The sequence below is a fragment of the Monodon monoceros genome, unplaced genomic scaffold, assembly GCF_005190385.1.
Source record: "Monodon monoceros isolate NGI ecotype Baffin Bay Population unplaced genomic scaffold, NGI_Narwhal_1 Super_Scaffold_11, whole genome shotgun sequence".
Classification (NCBI taxonomy): Eukaryota; Metazoa; Chordata; class Mammalia; order Artiodactyla; family Monodontidae; genus Monodon; species Monodon monoceros.
The window spans coordinates 123861481-123874020 of record NW_021703767.1 but is presented as its reverse complement, the minus strand read 5'-3'; the positions used below and the strand labels follow the sequence as shown (position 1 = coordinate 123874020).

General features: G+C 36.3%; 1 protein-coding gene across 3 annotated transcripts in view; it reads right to left on the bottom strand.

Moving 5' to 3' along the window:
* PIK3CB (phosphatidylinositol-4,5-bisphosphate 3-kinase catalytic subunit beta) overlaps positions 1 to 12540 on the bottom strand; it is a 147079-nt gene that overhangs the window by 75025 nt on the left and 59514 nt on the right. For all 3 annotated transcript variants that reach the window (XM_029214289.1, XM_029214290.1, XM_029214291.1), the window contains 2 exons: positions 11396 to 11566; positions 10362 to 10439 (listed from right to left, as the gene is read on the bottom strand). In XM_029214289.1, coding sequence (XP_029070122.1) covers positions 10362 to 10439; positions 11396 to 11566 — 249 coding nt within the window. The remainder of the gene's footprint in view (positions 1 to 10361; positions 10440 to 11395; positions 11567 to 12540) is intronic.

Below are 12540 nucleotides of genomic sequence, written 5' to 3'. Positions count from 1 at the left end.
GTCTGGGAACTAAGTTCCCACATGCTGAGCGCCATGGCCAAAACAAAATAAAACAAAGGAAGGGAGATTATCCTTCATGGGCCTGACCCACTGGCGAGCCCTTAAAAGGGATCAGAATCTTCTGGCAAGAGATTCAAAGCAAGGAAAGGATTTAATGCTTAGGAGAGCCACACAGCTAGGACCTGAAAGGTGCTTCTAGTAACTGAGAGCAATCCATAGCCAAAATCCATCAAGCAAAGAAAACCTCAGGCCTACAACTGCAAGGAACTGAATGTGGCCAATAACTTGAATCATCCTGGAAGCAGATTCTTCCCTAGAGCTTCGGGAAGGAACGTAGCCCAACTAACACCTGGATTTCAACCCTGTAAGACCATAAGCAGAAAACCCAGCCACACCATGCTCAGACTTCTGAACAACAGAAATATGAGCTAATAGATAGGTGCTGTTTTAAGCTGCTAGGTTTGTGGTAATTTGTTACACAGCAACATAAAACTAATTTGAGGGGTTATTATGAACTTAATGCCAAAAAATTTATCAACTTAAATTCTTCAAAAGACAAAAATTATCAAAGCTGACATAAAAGAAACAGAAAATATGACTATCTATATATCTATTAAAGAAATTAAATTTCTAATTAAAAACCTTCCCATAAAAAAACTCCAGGCTCAGGTGGCTTGGAGTAAATCCTACCAAATATTTAAGGAAGAAATAATACCAATCCTACATAAACTCGTTCAGAAAATTGAGGAGGGGAAGGTTTCTCAACTCAATTTATAAGGTCAACATTTTCCTGATTCCAAAACCAGAGGAAGACATTACACAAAAAGAAAAGTGCAGACCAATATTCCCTGTGAACACAGACATAAAAATTCATAACATAATATTAATAAATCAAATCCAGCAATATATAAAAGGGCTACTACATCTTCAATGTGTAGTACATATTTCAGAAATGCAAGGTTGGTCATAACTTTTGAAAATCAATCAAATTAACTGACCAAAATATAAAAACTACACATCACCTCAATAAATACAGAAAAAGCAGTGGACAAAGTGCAACTTTTTCTATCCCTTTCAGGATAAAATCTCTTGGCTAAGTAGAAACAGAAGAGAACTTCTTGAATAAAGGGCACGTACGAAAAACCTACAGGTAATATTATACTTAAAGTTGAAAGACTAAATGCTTTTCTTTAAAAACAAAACAAAAATGTCTACTGTGATGGTTAATTTCGTTTGCCCGTGTGACTGGGCCTTGGGGCATTCAGATATTCTGGTTGTTTCTGTGAGAGTGGTTTTTTTTTTCCCCTGATAAGATTGACATTTAAATGGTGGCCTGACAAAAGCAGATTACCCTCCTTAGAGTAGGTGGTGGTAATCCAATCAGTGGAAGAAATGAATAGAACAAAAACACTTGTCCTACTTAGAGTAAGAAAGAACTTTTGCCTAACTATCTAACCTCAGCTCTTCCTGGGTCTTGAGCCTACAGAACTTCAACAGGAACTTCATGATAGGTGCCTCCTGGTTCTCAGGCCTTCAGACTCAGACTAAACTATCCGTTCTTCTGGATTTCCAGTTTGCCAACTATTTATGTGAGCCAATTCCTTAAATAAATCTGTGTGTGTGTGTGTGTGTGTGCGTGTGTGTGTGTGTGTGTGTGTGTGTGTGTGAACACAAACATGCATGCACACACACACCCTATTATTTCCCGCCCCCTTTGGAGAATCCTGACTAATACCATCTACTCTCAGCAGTTCTATTCAACATCATACTGAAAGTCCTAGCCAGTACATTAAGAAAAGGAAAAAGTCTGGAAAGAAAGTTCCCTGCTCCGCATCTACCCCTCACCTTCTGTTTTCCCCCCAGATTTCTCTTCAACTTTGTAAAGGAACTCCTAACCTGTGTAGCAATTAAAAAGAATGAGGTGTACCTACAAGAAAGTCATGCCATAATTGCATTAATTTACTTAAATTCAACTATGTAACCCCACTGGAAAGAGAAAAAGGTGGAGGAGGGGGAACTAGAGAATTAGCTGGAGTGGGGGGGAGGGTACTTTAAATTAAGCCAATTATTCCTATGAATATATGACCACAAACAACAGAATGAATCCAGCTTGAAATAGCTGATGGAAGTTGTTAAAACCTATGAAAATAAAATGTCACTCACAAATAATCTGTCAATGACAAATATAAAGCATAATGCTCAAGAAAAATAAAGCATGTAGTGAATGCTTATTTGGTCCTCCTTCAGGAAAAAACTAAGTAACAACAAAAGGCTGTAGAGAAATAATAACTACAAAAGCATTAAATAAGTAATAAATACAATAACCTGAAAAATGGGAACAAGTAGGAATTCCCATTTTTAAAATGTAAATTATACATGTATACATACAAACTACTAAGCAAAATCATACATATATGTTAAAAAAAACACTCCATATGACTTGAGGGTATATTTGCCTATACGTGATTTCTGCCTTTAGAAATATAATACCCGAGGGAGGAACCAAGATGGCGGAGTAGAAGGACGTGCTCTCGCTCCCTCTTGTGAGAACACCAGAATCACAACTAGCTGCTGGACAATGATCGACAGGAAGGCACTTGAACTCACCAAAAAAGATACCCCACATCCAAAGACAAAGGGGAAGCCACAATGAGACAGTAGGAGGGGTACAATCACAGTAAAATCAAATCCCATAACTGCTGGGTGGGTGACTCATAGACTGGAGAACACTTATACCACAGAAGTCCACCCACTGGAGTGAAGGTTCTGAGCCCCACGTCAGGCTTCCCAACCTGGGGGTCTAGCAACGGGAGGAGGAATTCCTAGAGAATCAGACTTTGAAGCATAGTGGGAGTTGACTGCAGGACTTTGACAGGACTGGGGGAAAGAGAGACTCCACTCTTGGAGGGCAGACACAAAGTACTGTGCCCATCGGGACCCAGGGGAAGGAGCAGTGACCCCAGGGAAGACTGAACCAGACCTACCTGCTAGTGTTGGAGGGTCTCCTGCAGAGGCGGGGGGTGGCTGTGGCTCACCGTGGGGACAAGGACACTGACAGAAGAAGTTCTGGGAAGTACTCCTTGGAGTGAACCCTCCCAGAGTCTGTCATTAGCCCCTCCAAAGAGGCCAGGTAGGCTCCAGTGTTGGGTTGCCACAGGCCAAACAACCAACAGGGAGAGAACCCAGCCCCACCCATCAAGAGTCAAGTGGATTAAAGTTTTACTGAGCTCTTCCCACCAGAGCAGCAGTCAGCTCTACCCACCACCAGTCCCTCTCATCAAGCCTCTTAGATAGCCTCATCCACCAGAGGGCAGAGAGCAGAGCAGAAGCAAGAAGAACTACAATCCTGCAGCCTGTGGAACAAAAACCACATGCACAGAAAGAGAGACAAGATGAAAAGGCAGAGGGCTATGTACCAGATGAAAGAACAAGATAAAACCCCAGAGAAACAACTAAATGAAGTGGAGATAGGCAACCTTCCAGAAAAAGAATTCAGAATAATGATAGTGACGATAATCCAGGACCTCGGAAAGAGAATGGAGACAAAGATCGAGAAGATGCAAGGAATGTTTAACAGACCTAGAAGCATTAAAGAACAAACAAACAGAGATGAAAAATACAATAACTGAAATGAAAACTACACTAGAAGGAATCAATAGCAGAATAAGTGAGGCAGAAGACGGATAAGTGACCTGGAAGACAGAATGGTGGAATTCACTGATGTAGAACAGAATAAGGAAAAAAGAATGAAAAGAAAGGAAGACAGCCTAGGAGACCTCTGGTACAACATTAAATGCAACAACATTCGCATTATAGGGGTCCCAGAAGGAGAACAGAGAGAGAGAAAGGACCAGAGAATATATCTGAAGAGATTATAGCTGAAAACTTCCCTAACATGGGAAAGGAAACAGCCACCCAAGTCCAGGAAGCGCAGCGAGTTCCATACAGGATAAACCCAAGGAGAAACACACCGAGACACACAATAATGAAATTGGCAAAAATTAAAGACAAAGAAAAATTATTGAAAGCAGCAAGGGAAAAATGACAAATAACATACAAGGTAACTCCCATAAGGTTAACAGCTGATTTCTCAGCAGAAACTCTACAAGCCAGAAGGGAGTGGTGTGATATACTTAAAGTGATGAAAAGGAAGAAACTACAACCAAGATTACTCTACCCCCGCAAGGATCTCATGCAGATTCGATGGAGAAATCAAAAGCTTTACGAACAAGCAAAAGCTAAGAGAATTCAGCACCACCAAACCAGCCCTACAACAAATGCTAAAGGAACTTCTCTAAGTGGGAAACACAAAAGGGAAAAGTATCTACAAAAACAAGCCCAAAACGATCAAGAAAATGGTCATAGGAAAATACATATCGATAATTACCTTAAACGTGAATGGATTAAATGCTCCAACCAAAAGTCACAGGCTTGCTAAATGGATACAAAAACAAGACCCATATATATGCTGTCTACAAGAGACCCACTTCAGACCTAGGGACACATACAGACTGAAAGTGAGGGGATGGAAAAAGATATTCCATGCAAATGGAAATCAAAAGTAAGCTGGAGTAGCAATACTCATATCAGATAAAATAGACTTTAAAATAAAGAATGTTATAAGAGACAAGGAATGACAGACACTACATAATGATCAAGGAAACAATCCAAGAAGAAGATATAACAATTATAAATATATATGCACCCAACATAGGAGCACCTCAATACATAAGGCAACTGCTAACAGGTATAAAAGAGGAAATCGACAGTAACACAATAATAGTGGGGGACTTTAACAGCTCACTTACACCAATGGACAGATCATACAAAATGAGAATAAATAAGGAAACAGAAGCTTTAAATGACACAATAGACCAGAGATATTTAATTGATATTTATAGGACATTCCATCCAAAAAGAGCAGATTATACTTTCTTCTCAAGTGCGCAAGGAACACACTCCAGGATAGATTACATCTTGGATCACAAATCAAGCCTCAGTAAATTTAAGAAAACTGAAATCATATCAAGCATCTTTTCTGACCACAATGCTATGAGATTAGAAATTAATTACAGGGGAAAAAAACATAAAAAAAACAAACACATGGAGGCTAAACAATACGTTACTAAATAATCAAAAGATCACTGAAGAAATCAAAGAGGAAATCAAAAAATACCTAGAGACAAATGACAATGAAAACACGACAATCCAAAACATATGGAATGCAGCAAAAGCAGTTCTAAGAGGGAAGTTTATAGCTATACAACCCTACCTCAAGAAACAAGAAAAATCTCACGTAAACAATCTAACCTTACACCTAAAGGAACTAGAGAAAGAAGAACAAACAAAACCCAAAATTAGCAGAAGGAAAGAAATCATAAAGATCAGAGCAGAAATAAATGAAATAGAAACAAAGAAAACAAGAGCAAAGATCAATAAAACTAAAAGCTGGATCTTTGAGAAGATAAACAAAATTGATAAACCATTAGCCAGACTCATCAAGAAAAAGAGGAAGAGGACTCAAATCAATAAAATTAGAAATGAAAAAGGAGAAGTTACAACAGACAACGCAGAAATACAAAGCATTCTAAGAGACTACTACAAGCAACTCTGTGCCAATAAAACAGACAACCTGGAAGAAATGGACAAATTCTTAGAAAGGTATAACCTTCCAAGACTGAACCAGGAAGAAACAGAAAATATGAACAGACCAATCACAAGTAATGAAATTGAAACTGTGATTAAAAATCTTCCAACATACAAAAGCCCAGGCCCAGATGGCTTCACAGGTGAATTCAATCAAACATTTAGAAGAGAGCTAATACCCGTCCTTCTAAAACTCTCCCAAAAAATTGCAGAGGAAGGAACACTCCCAAACTCATTCTATGAGGCCACCATCACCCTGATACCAAAACCACATCGAGATACTACAAAAAAAGAAAATTACAGACCAATATCACTGATAAATATAGACGCAAAAATCCTCAACAAAATACCAGCAAACAGAATCCAACAACACATTAAAAGGATCATACACCATGATCAAGTGGGATTTATCCCAGGGATGCAAGGATTCTTCAATATACGCAAATCAATCAATGTGATACACCATATTAACAAACTGAACAATAAAAACCATATGATCATCTCAGAAAAAGATGCAGAAAAAGGTTTTGACAAAATTCAACACCTATTTATGATAAAAACTCTCCAGAGAGTGGGCATAGAGGGAAACTACCTCAACATAATAAAGGCCATATATGACAAACCCACAGCAAACATCCTTCTCAATGGTGAAAAACTGAAAGCATTTCCTCTAAGATCAGGAACGAGACAAGGATGTCCACTCTCACCACTATTATTCAACATAGTTTTGGAAGTCCTAGCCACGGCAGTCACAGGAGAAAAAGAATTAAAAGGAATACAAATTGGAAAAGAAGAAGTAAAACTGTCAGTGTTTGCAAATGACATGATACTATACATAGAGAATCCTAAAGATGCCACCAGAAAACTACTAGAGCTAATCAATGAATTTGGTAAAGTTGCAGGATACAAAATTAATGCACAGAAATTTCTTGCATTCCTATACACTAATGATGAAAAATCTGAAAGAGAAATTATGGAAACACTCCCATTTACCACTGCAACAACAAAAAAATACCTAGGAATAAACCCACCTAGGGAAACAAAAGACCAGTATGTAGAAAACTATAAGACACTGATGAAAGAAATTAAAGATGATACAAACAGATGGAGAGATATACCATGTTCTTGGATTGGAAGAATCAATATTGTGAAAATGACTATACTACCCAAAGCAATCTACAGATTCAATGCAATCCCTATCAAATTACCAGTGGCATTTTTTATGGAACTAGAACAAATCAACTTAAAATTTGTATGGAGACACAAAAGACCCCGAATAGCCAAAGCAGTCTTGAGAGAAAAAAACGGAGCTGGAGGAATCAGACTCCCTGACTTCGGACTATACTACAAAGCTACAGTAATCAAGACAATATGGTTCCGGCACAAAAAGAGAAACGTAGATCAATGGAACAAGATAGAAAGCCCAGAGATAAACCCACGCACCTATGTTCAACTAATCTATGACAAAGGAGGCAAAGATATACAATGGAGAAAAGACAGTCTCTTCAATAAGTGGTGCTGAGAAAACTGGACAGCTACATGTAAAAGAATGAAATTAGAACACTCCCTAACACCATACACAAAAATAAACTCAAAATGGATTCAAGACCTAAATGTAAGACCGGACACTATAAAACTCTTAGAGGAAAACATAGGAAGAACACTCTTTGACATAAACCACAGCAAGATCTTTTGTGATCCACCTCCTTGAGTAATGGAAATAAAAACAAAAATAAACAAATGGGTCCCAATGAAACTTCAAAGCTTTTGCACAGCAAAGGAAACCATAAACAGACGAAAAGACAACCCTCAGAATGGGAGAAAATATTCTCAAACGAATCAACGGACAAAGGATTAATCTCCAAAATATATTAACAGCTCATGCAACTCAATATTAAACAAACAAACAACCCAATCCAAAAATGGGCAGAAGACCTAAATAGACATTTCTCCAAAGAAGACATACAGATGCCCAAGAAGTACATGAAAAGCTGCTCAACATCACTAATAATTAGAGAAAGCAAATCAAAACTACAATGAGGTATCACCTCACACCAGTTAGAATGGGCATCATCAGAAAATATACAAACAACAAATGCTGGAGAGGGTGTGGAGAAAAGGGAACCCTCTTGCACTGTTGGTGGGAATGTAAATAGATACAGCCACTGTGGAGCACAGTATGGAGGTTCCTTAAAAAACTAAAGGATATGATCCAGCAATCCCACTACTGGGCATATACCCAGAGAAAACCATAATTCAAAAAGACACATGCACCCCAATGTTCACTGCAGCACTACTTACAATAACCACGTCATGGAAGCAACCTAAATGTCCATTGATAGACAAATGGATAAAGAAGTTGTGGTACATATATACGATGGAATATTACTCAGCCATAAAAAGGAACGAAATTGAGTCATTTGTTGAGACGTGGATGGATCTAGAGACTGTCATACAGAGTGAAGTAAGTCAGAAAGAGAAAAACAAATATTGTATATTAACGCATGTATGTGGAACCTAGAAAAATGGTACAGATGAACTGGTTTGCAGGGCAGAAGTTGAGACACAGATGTAGAGAACAAACGTATGGACACCAAGGGGGGAAACCGTGGTGGGGTGGGGATGGCAGTGTGCTGAACTGGACGATTGGGATTGACATGTATACACTGATGTGTATAAAATTAATGACTAATAAGAACCTGCAGTATAAACAAACAAACAAAAAACAACTAATATTAAACTTTCTTTAGGTTATTTGTATGGAAATATGTTAATATAAATGTTTCAGGCATTACATGAAATTTCTAAAAATCTTATACGTTCTGGTATAATGTTATAGTCATAATTCTAGTTATTACTTTAAAATATATATCTCAGAAATAACTAAATTTCCTTGTCAATTGCATTATTATGAACTTTCATCAAATCTTTAACCATGGTCATTTTTAAGTCTTTTGTCATTTACAGACAGTTCTGGGTATAGTCTGATGCTTTCACAAAAATGTTCCTATAAAGGGGTTTCATCTTCAAGGAATTCATGGAAAAGACTCTGACAAGTACAGGTTTCTGGTAACTGACTATACTACTGAACTGAATGAATAAGCATTTTCAGAACTCTAATGGAAAACTGATGAATTAATAAAAGTGCTAACAAAAGATCAAGATGAAAAAAAAATTAATTACATGGGACTGAGTGAACTGATGAGGATGATTATAATTTTTGTGACTTTCTGTTTGAATAAAAAAAAAATCCCACAAGGACTCAGAGGCAAAAAATATACAAATCAATTTTCACTGCAAAGTAAAGGAGCTGTTACAGTGGAGGATTACTGGACTGAATGTCAATATTATGACATTGTATAAGTGTGTTTCGTGTTTGGTAATTGCAATCATTGTTGCTTTTGTGGTCATCCATTTACAATACCTGGTGTCAGTTTATCTCTTGTAAAAATAAAATACAGTGTGTGTGTATGAAAAAAATAAAATGTCAAAAAAAACCAAAAACCATTAAAAAAAAAGAAATATAATTCCCGAGGAACTCTACTAAATATTTAATAATCCAGAGGACCATCCAAGATATAAAGTGAAGAAATCAAATTATAGAATAAATATATATAACATCATCCCTTTTCTTTAAGAAACCGACCAATCAACAAAATAAACACAACCATATGTTTATATATATTTGTATAAACCATATGTGTATATATATTTGTATAAACATGGAGGTCACTCAAGGCCTATTGACCTTGAATCCCATATGATGGTAAAGAGATGGGGAGGAGAGATCAGCAACTTTTTTCTTAAATAATGTTTGGACTTTTTTTGCCTGTTGCAACAATCATGCTATACTTTTGCCACTGGAAAAAATTAACAAAGAAAATTTAAATTAAAGGGAAAAATTAAATTACCACTAAAATAGAAAACAAAGGCTAATTGGCCATAAGGATACTCATTAAGAATTAAAATCTAGCTAAGAATAAAAGTGAAAAAAATCCCTTATTTTAATGACAGCTACCCAAAGAATCTTTAATGTCCATTTATAAAAGCAAGCCACTGGTAATCTTTGGCAAGGTGCTCCTGAATATATCCTCATGCCAGCAAACATCTTAAACTAACTGAATCTCTTTCTTGGATCACAAAACTATTCATTTAATTTCCTGCCAAGCTAAATAGAGGAAAATGTATGCTTTACACTTTCAGACAAAATGCCTTGTTAAGTCTTAACTGTAGGGGTGGTGCAATAAATCCTCATGTGTTAACAAGTTGTGGTCTACAACAGAGTCATGTATTTTATTTCAGGAAAAAATATTACATTTTCTGTGTTTTCAGCAAGTTTAAATGGAAAAAAAAGGGGGGAGGGGGTAAGAGAGGCTATTGTGCAGCTCTAAGCAAAGCTGAGAAAAGAGAGTAAGCCTGCACAGAAACTTGTGACTTATAGGTTTGGCTTAAATTTCACTTGCTGAATTCTTGATCTAAACCCATTTGTTTTCCATAATATACACTGGGAAAATGTCAATCTATCCAGTACATCTCAAACTATTCAAAGAATATTTTAAAACAAAAATTCTTAATTGTCCTATATACCATACTCTATCTCCTGTAGTTAACCAATATGGGTAAAATTCGTCTCCAATGTGACTTTCACTGAGCATATCAGTGACTTATTCAAATAATGGAGCTGAAGATAAATTCAAATCTTAACAAGTACTCACTTTTACAGTTTCTTCTGTGTTAAGTTTATTTCCCTTAACCAAGACAATTTGGAAAGGGTTGTTATTTTCCCAAACATGCTGTAAAAAAATGAAATAAACAGAGTATTTTAATGAAAGAAATGAATATTCTATGCTAGCAATGAAATCGCCTTATCAGTTCTCATTTCCATTGGTAAAAGAATGAAAATACACCTCTGAACTAACAACTGAAAATCACATATATTAAATTAACCATCACAACCACTAGCACTTAGTTCTCAAGGCAAAACAGGCAGCATTCCAGTATTGCTAAGAAATTCACTAAACACCATTAAAAAATAGTATTAAAAGTTTTGCATAAATTAAGAATTGACCAATAAATTAATATAAAGATAATAACTTAATCATCAAGGAATGGTTAAACATTCAATTTCTTAAGACTGAAGAACTATTTTAAAACTGTTGTGTTCTAATGAATACAAACTTAAGATTTGCTTTATACAAATATATTACATTCAAGAAAAAAATGATGGCTTTGTTACATTTAAAGTCTAAAAGTATTCAATAAGAAAGAAAGAAGAAAACAGACACATTATACCAAAACACTATTATAGATAAACTGAAAGAAATGAGATATACCAGAAAATCAACTGTCTCTGCACATCTAACTTTTCTACTAGAATACTCAACTTGCTCTTTGAAGTCCCATTTAGCTCTAATCTCAAAATATCTCAAATTTGAGGGCATTTTTCTTTAGCACCAAAAGATAAACGAAAACATAAATGGCCTGTTTACAATCATATGTAGCCTGAGTAAGGAAAAAGAAGGGTAGCTAAAAAGATAATTACTAATAAATGGTGATGGATCTTTGGCAAATATGCATTAATATTCTGTGGAATATTAACAGTAATTCATATTAATATTCTGTGGAAAATATGCATTTTCCACAGAAGGAAAACTGAGCAAAGAATATACGTGTGAGGCTTAAGCATACAACCTAACCAAAAAAATCGCGTGCCTTCTAGGGTTACCAAAGGTTCACACGTGAAACTTACAGAAATAATTCGAGTTTTCTTTGGTGGTAAAGGAAGAGGAAGGTTAGATGAATTTCGATTTATGGCAGCCTCTATGGCAATCATTTCCTGTTCATACAGCTTCTTGATCTTGCAACATTCCACAAGTATAAAATGGGGCAAGGTCCTATTCATTACACAGTTCCGGATATACTACAGTGGCAAGAAAGAATAAGATAAGGATTTTCAAGCAAAACTTAAATCAACAGAAGCATAAAATTAAGCTGAACAGCACTAGAACAAATGCACTGTGAAAGAGTATCTTAAATAACAACTCAATGTCAAGATATGAGAAATAAAAATCACAACATAAAATTGCTACAATTAATTGAACATCTACATACCTGAGAACTGAACTAGATACTTCTTATATGTTAGAGCTAATCTTCATAACTCTCAAAGACAGATTTTCCCCTTTTAATAGACTAAAGAACTGAAAATCAGAAAGCTAAATTACACAGCTAGTATCTTTAACACCTGGATTTAAATCCATTTGTCTGACTTCTTTTCTGTTTGCTAAACTTTGGAGAAATATGTGCCACAGTATAGATGTTTTATTTTCTCTTCTCTGCACTTAAGACCTGACAGTATCACCAACTGGCACACCTTTCCAGGGGCAGGACTTGATCGTCATAGACTGTGATGCCACACTGCCACCTCTGAACAGTAAATCAGGAAAGGTGAATATGTAGTACACATGTGGCCATTTTTTATAAGTCCTGAGGTGGCCACATTTCCATGGATCCCTGAGGCAGACCTGGTACCTTTTCAGCACAGGCCTCCAGGCACCCATTACTGCCTTTCATTCAAAAACTTACTGGCCATTTGAGCTTGATGCTGTTTCATTTCCATGAAACCAGGATGATTCTCCAGAGGCATATAAGAAGAGGGGTGGTTATTCACATTACCAAAGATTCCTAACATAATGAATAGAAATCCAATGTACTCCTCACTATAATAAATTTCCTATACAGATATAAAGTGTGACTCAGTATATTGTATTCAATTCAGAACCACTGAAAATACACTTCTGGAAAAAAAAAAAATTTCCAGAATGGCCTATAAGTGGGAGTTAACATGATACTATGATAAATAAATTCATTCAAAAACTTTTCACTATGAAAGAT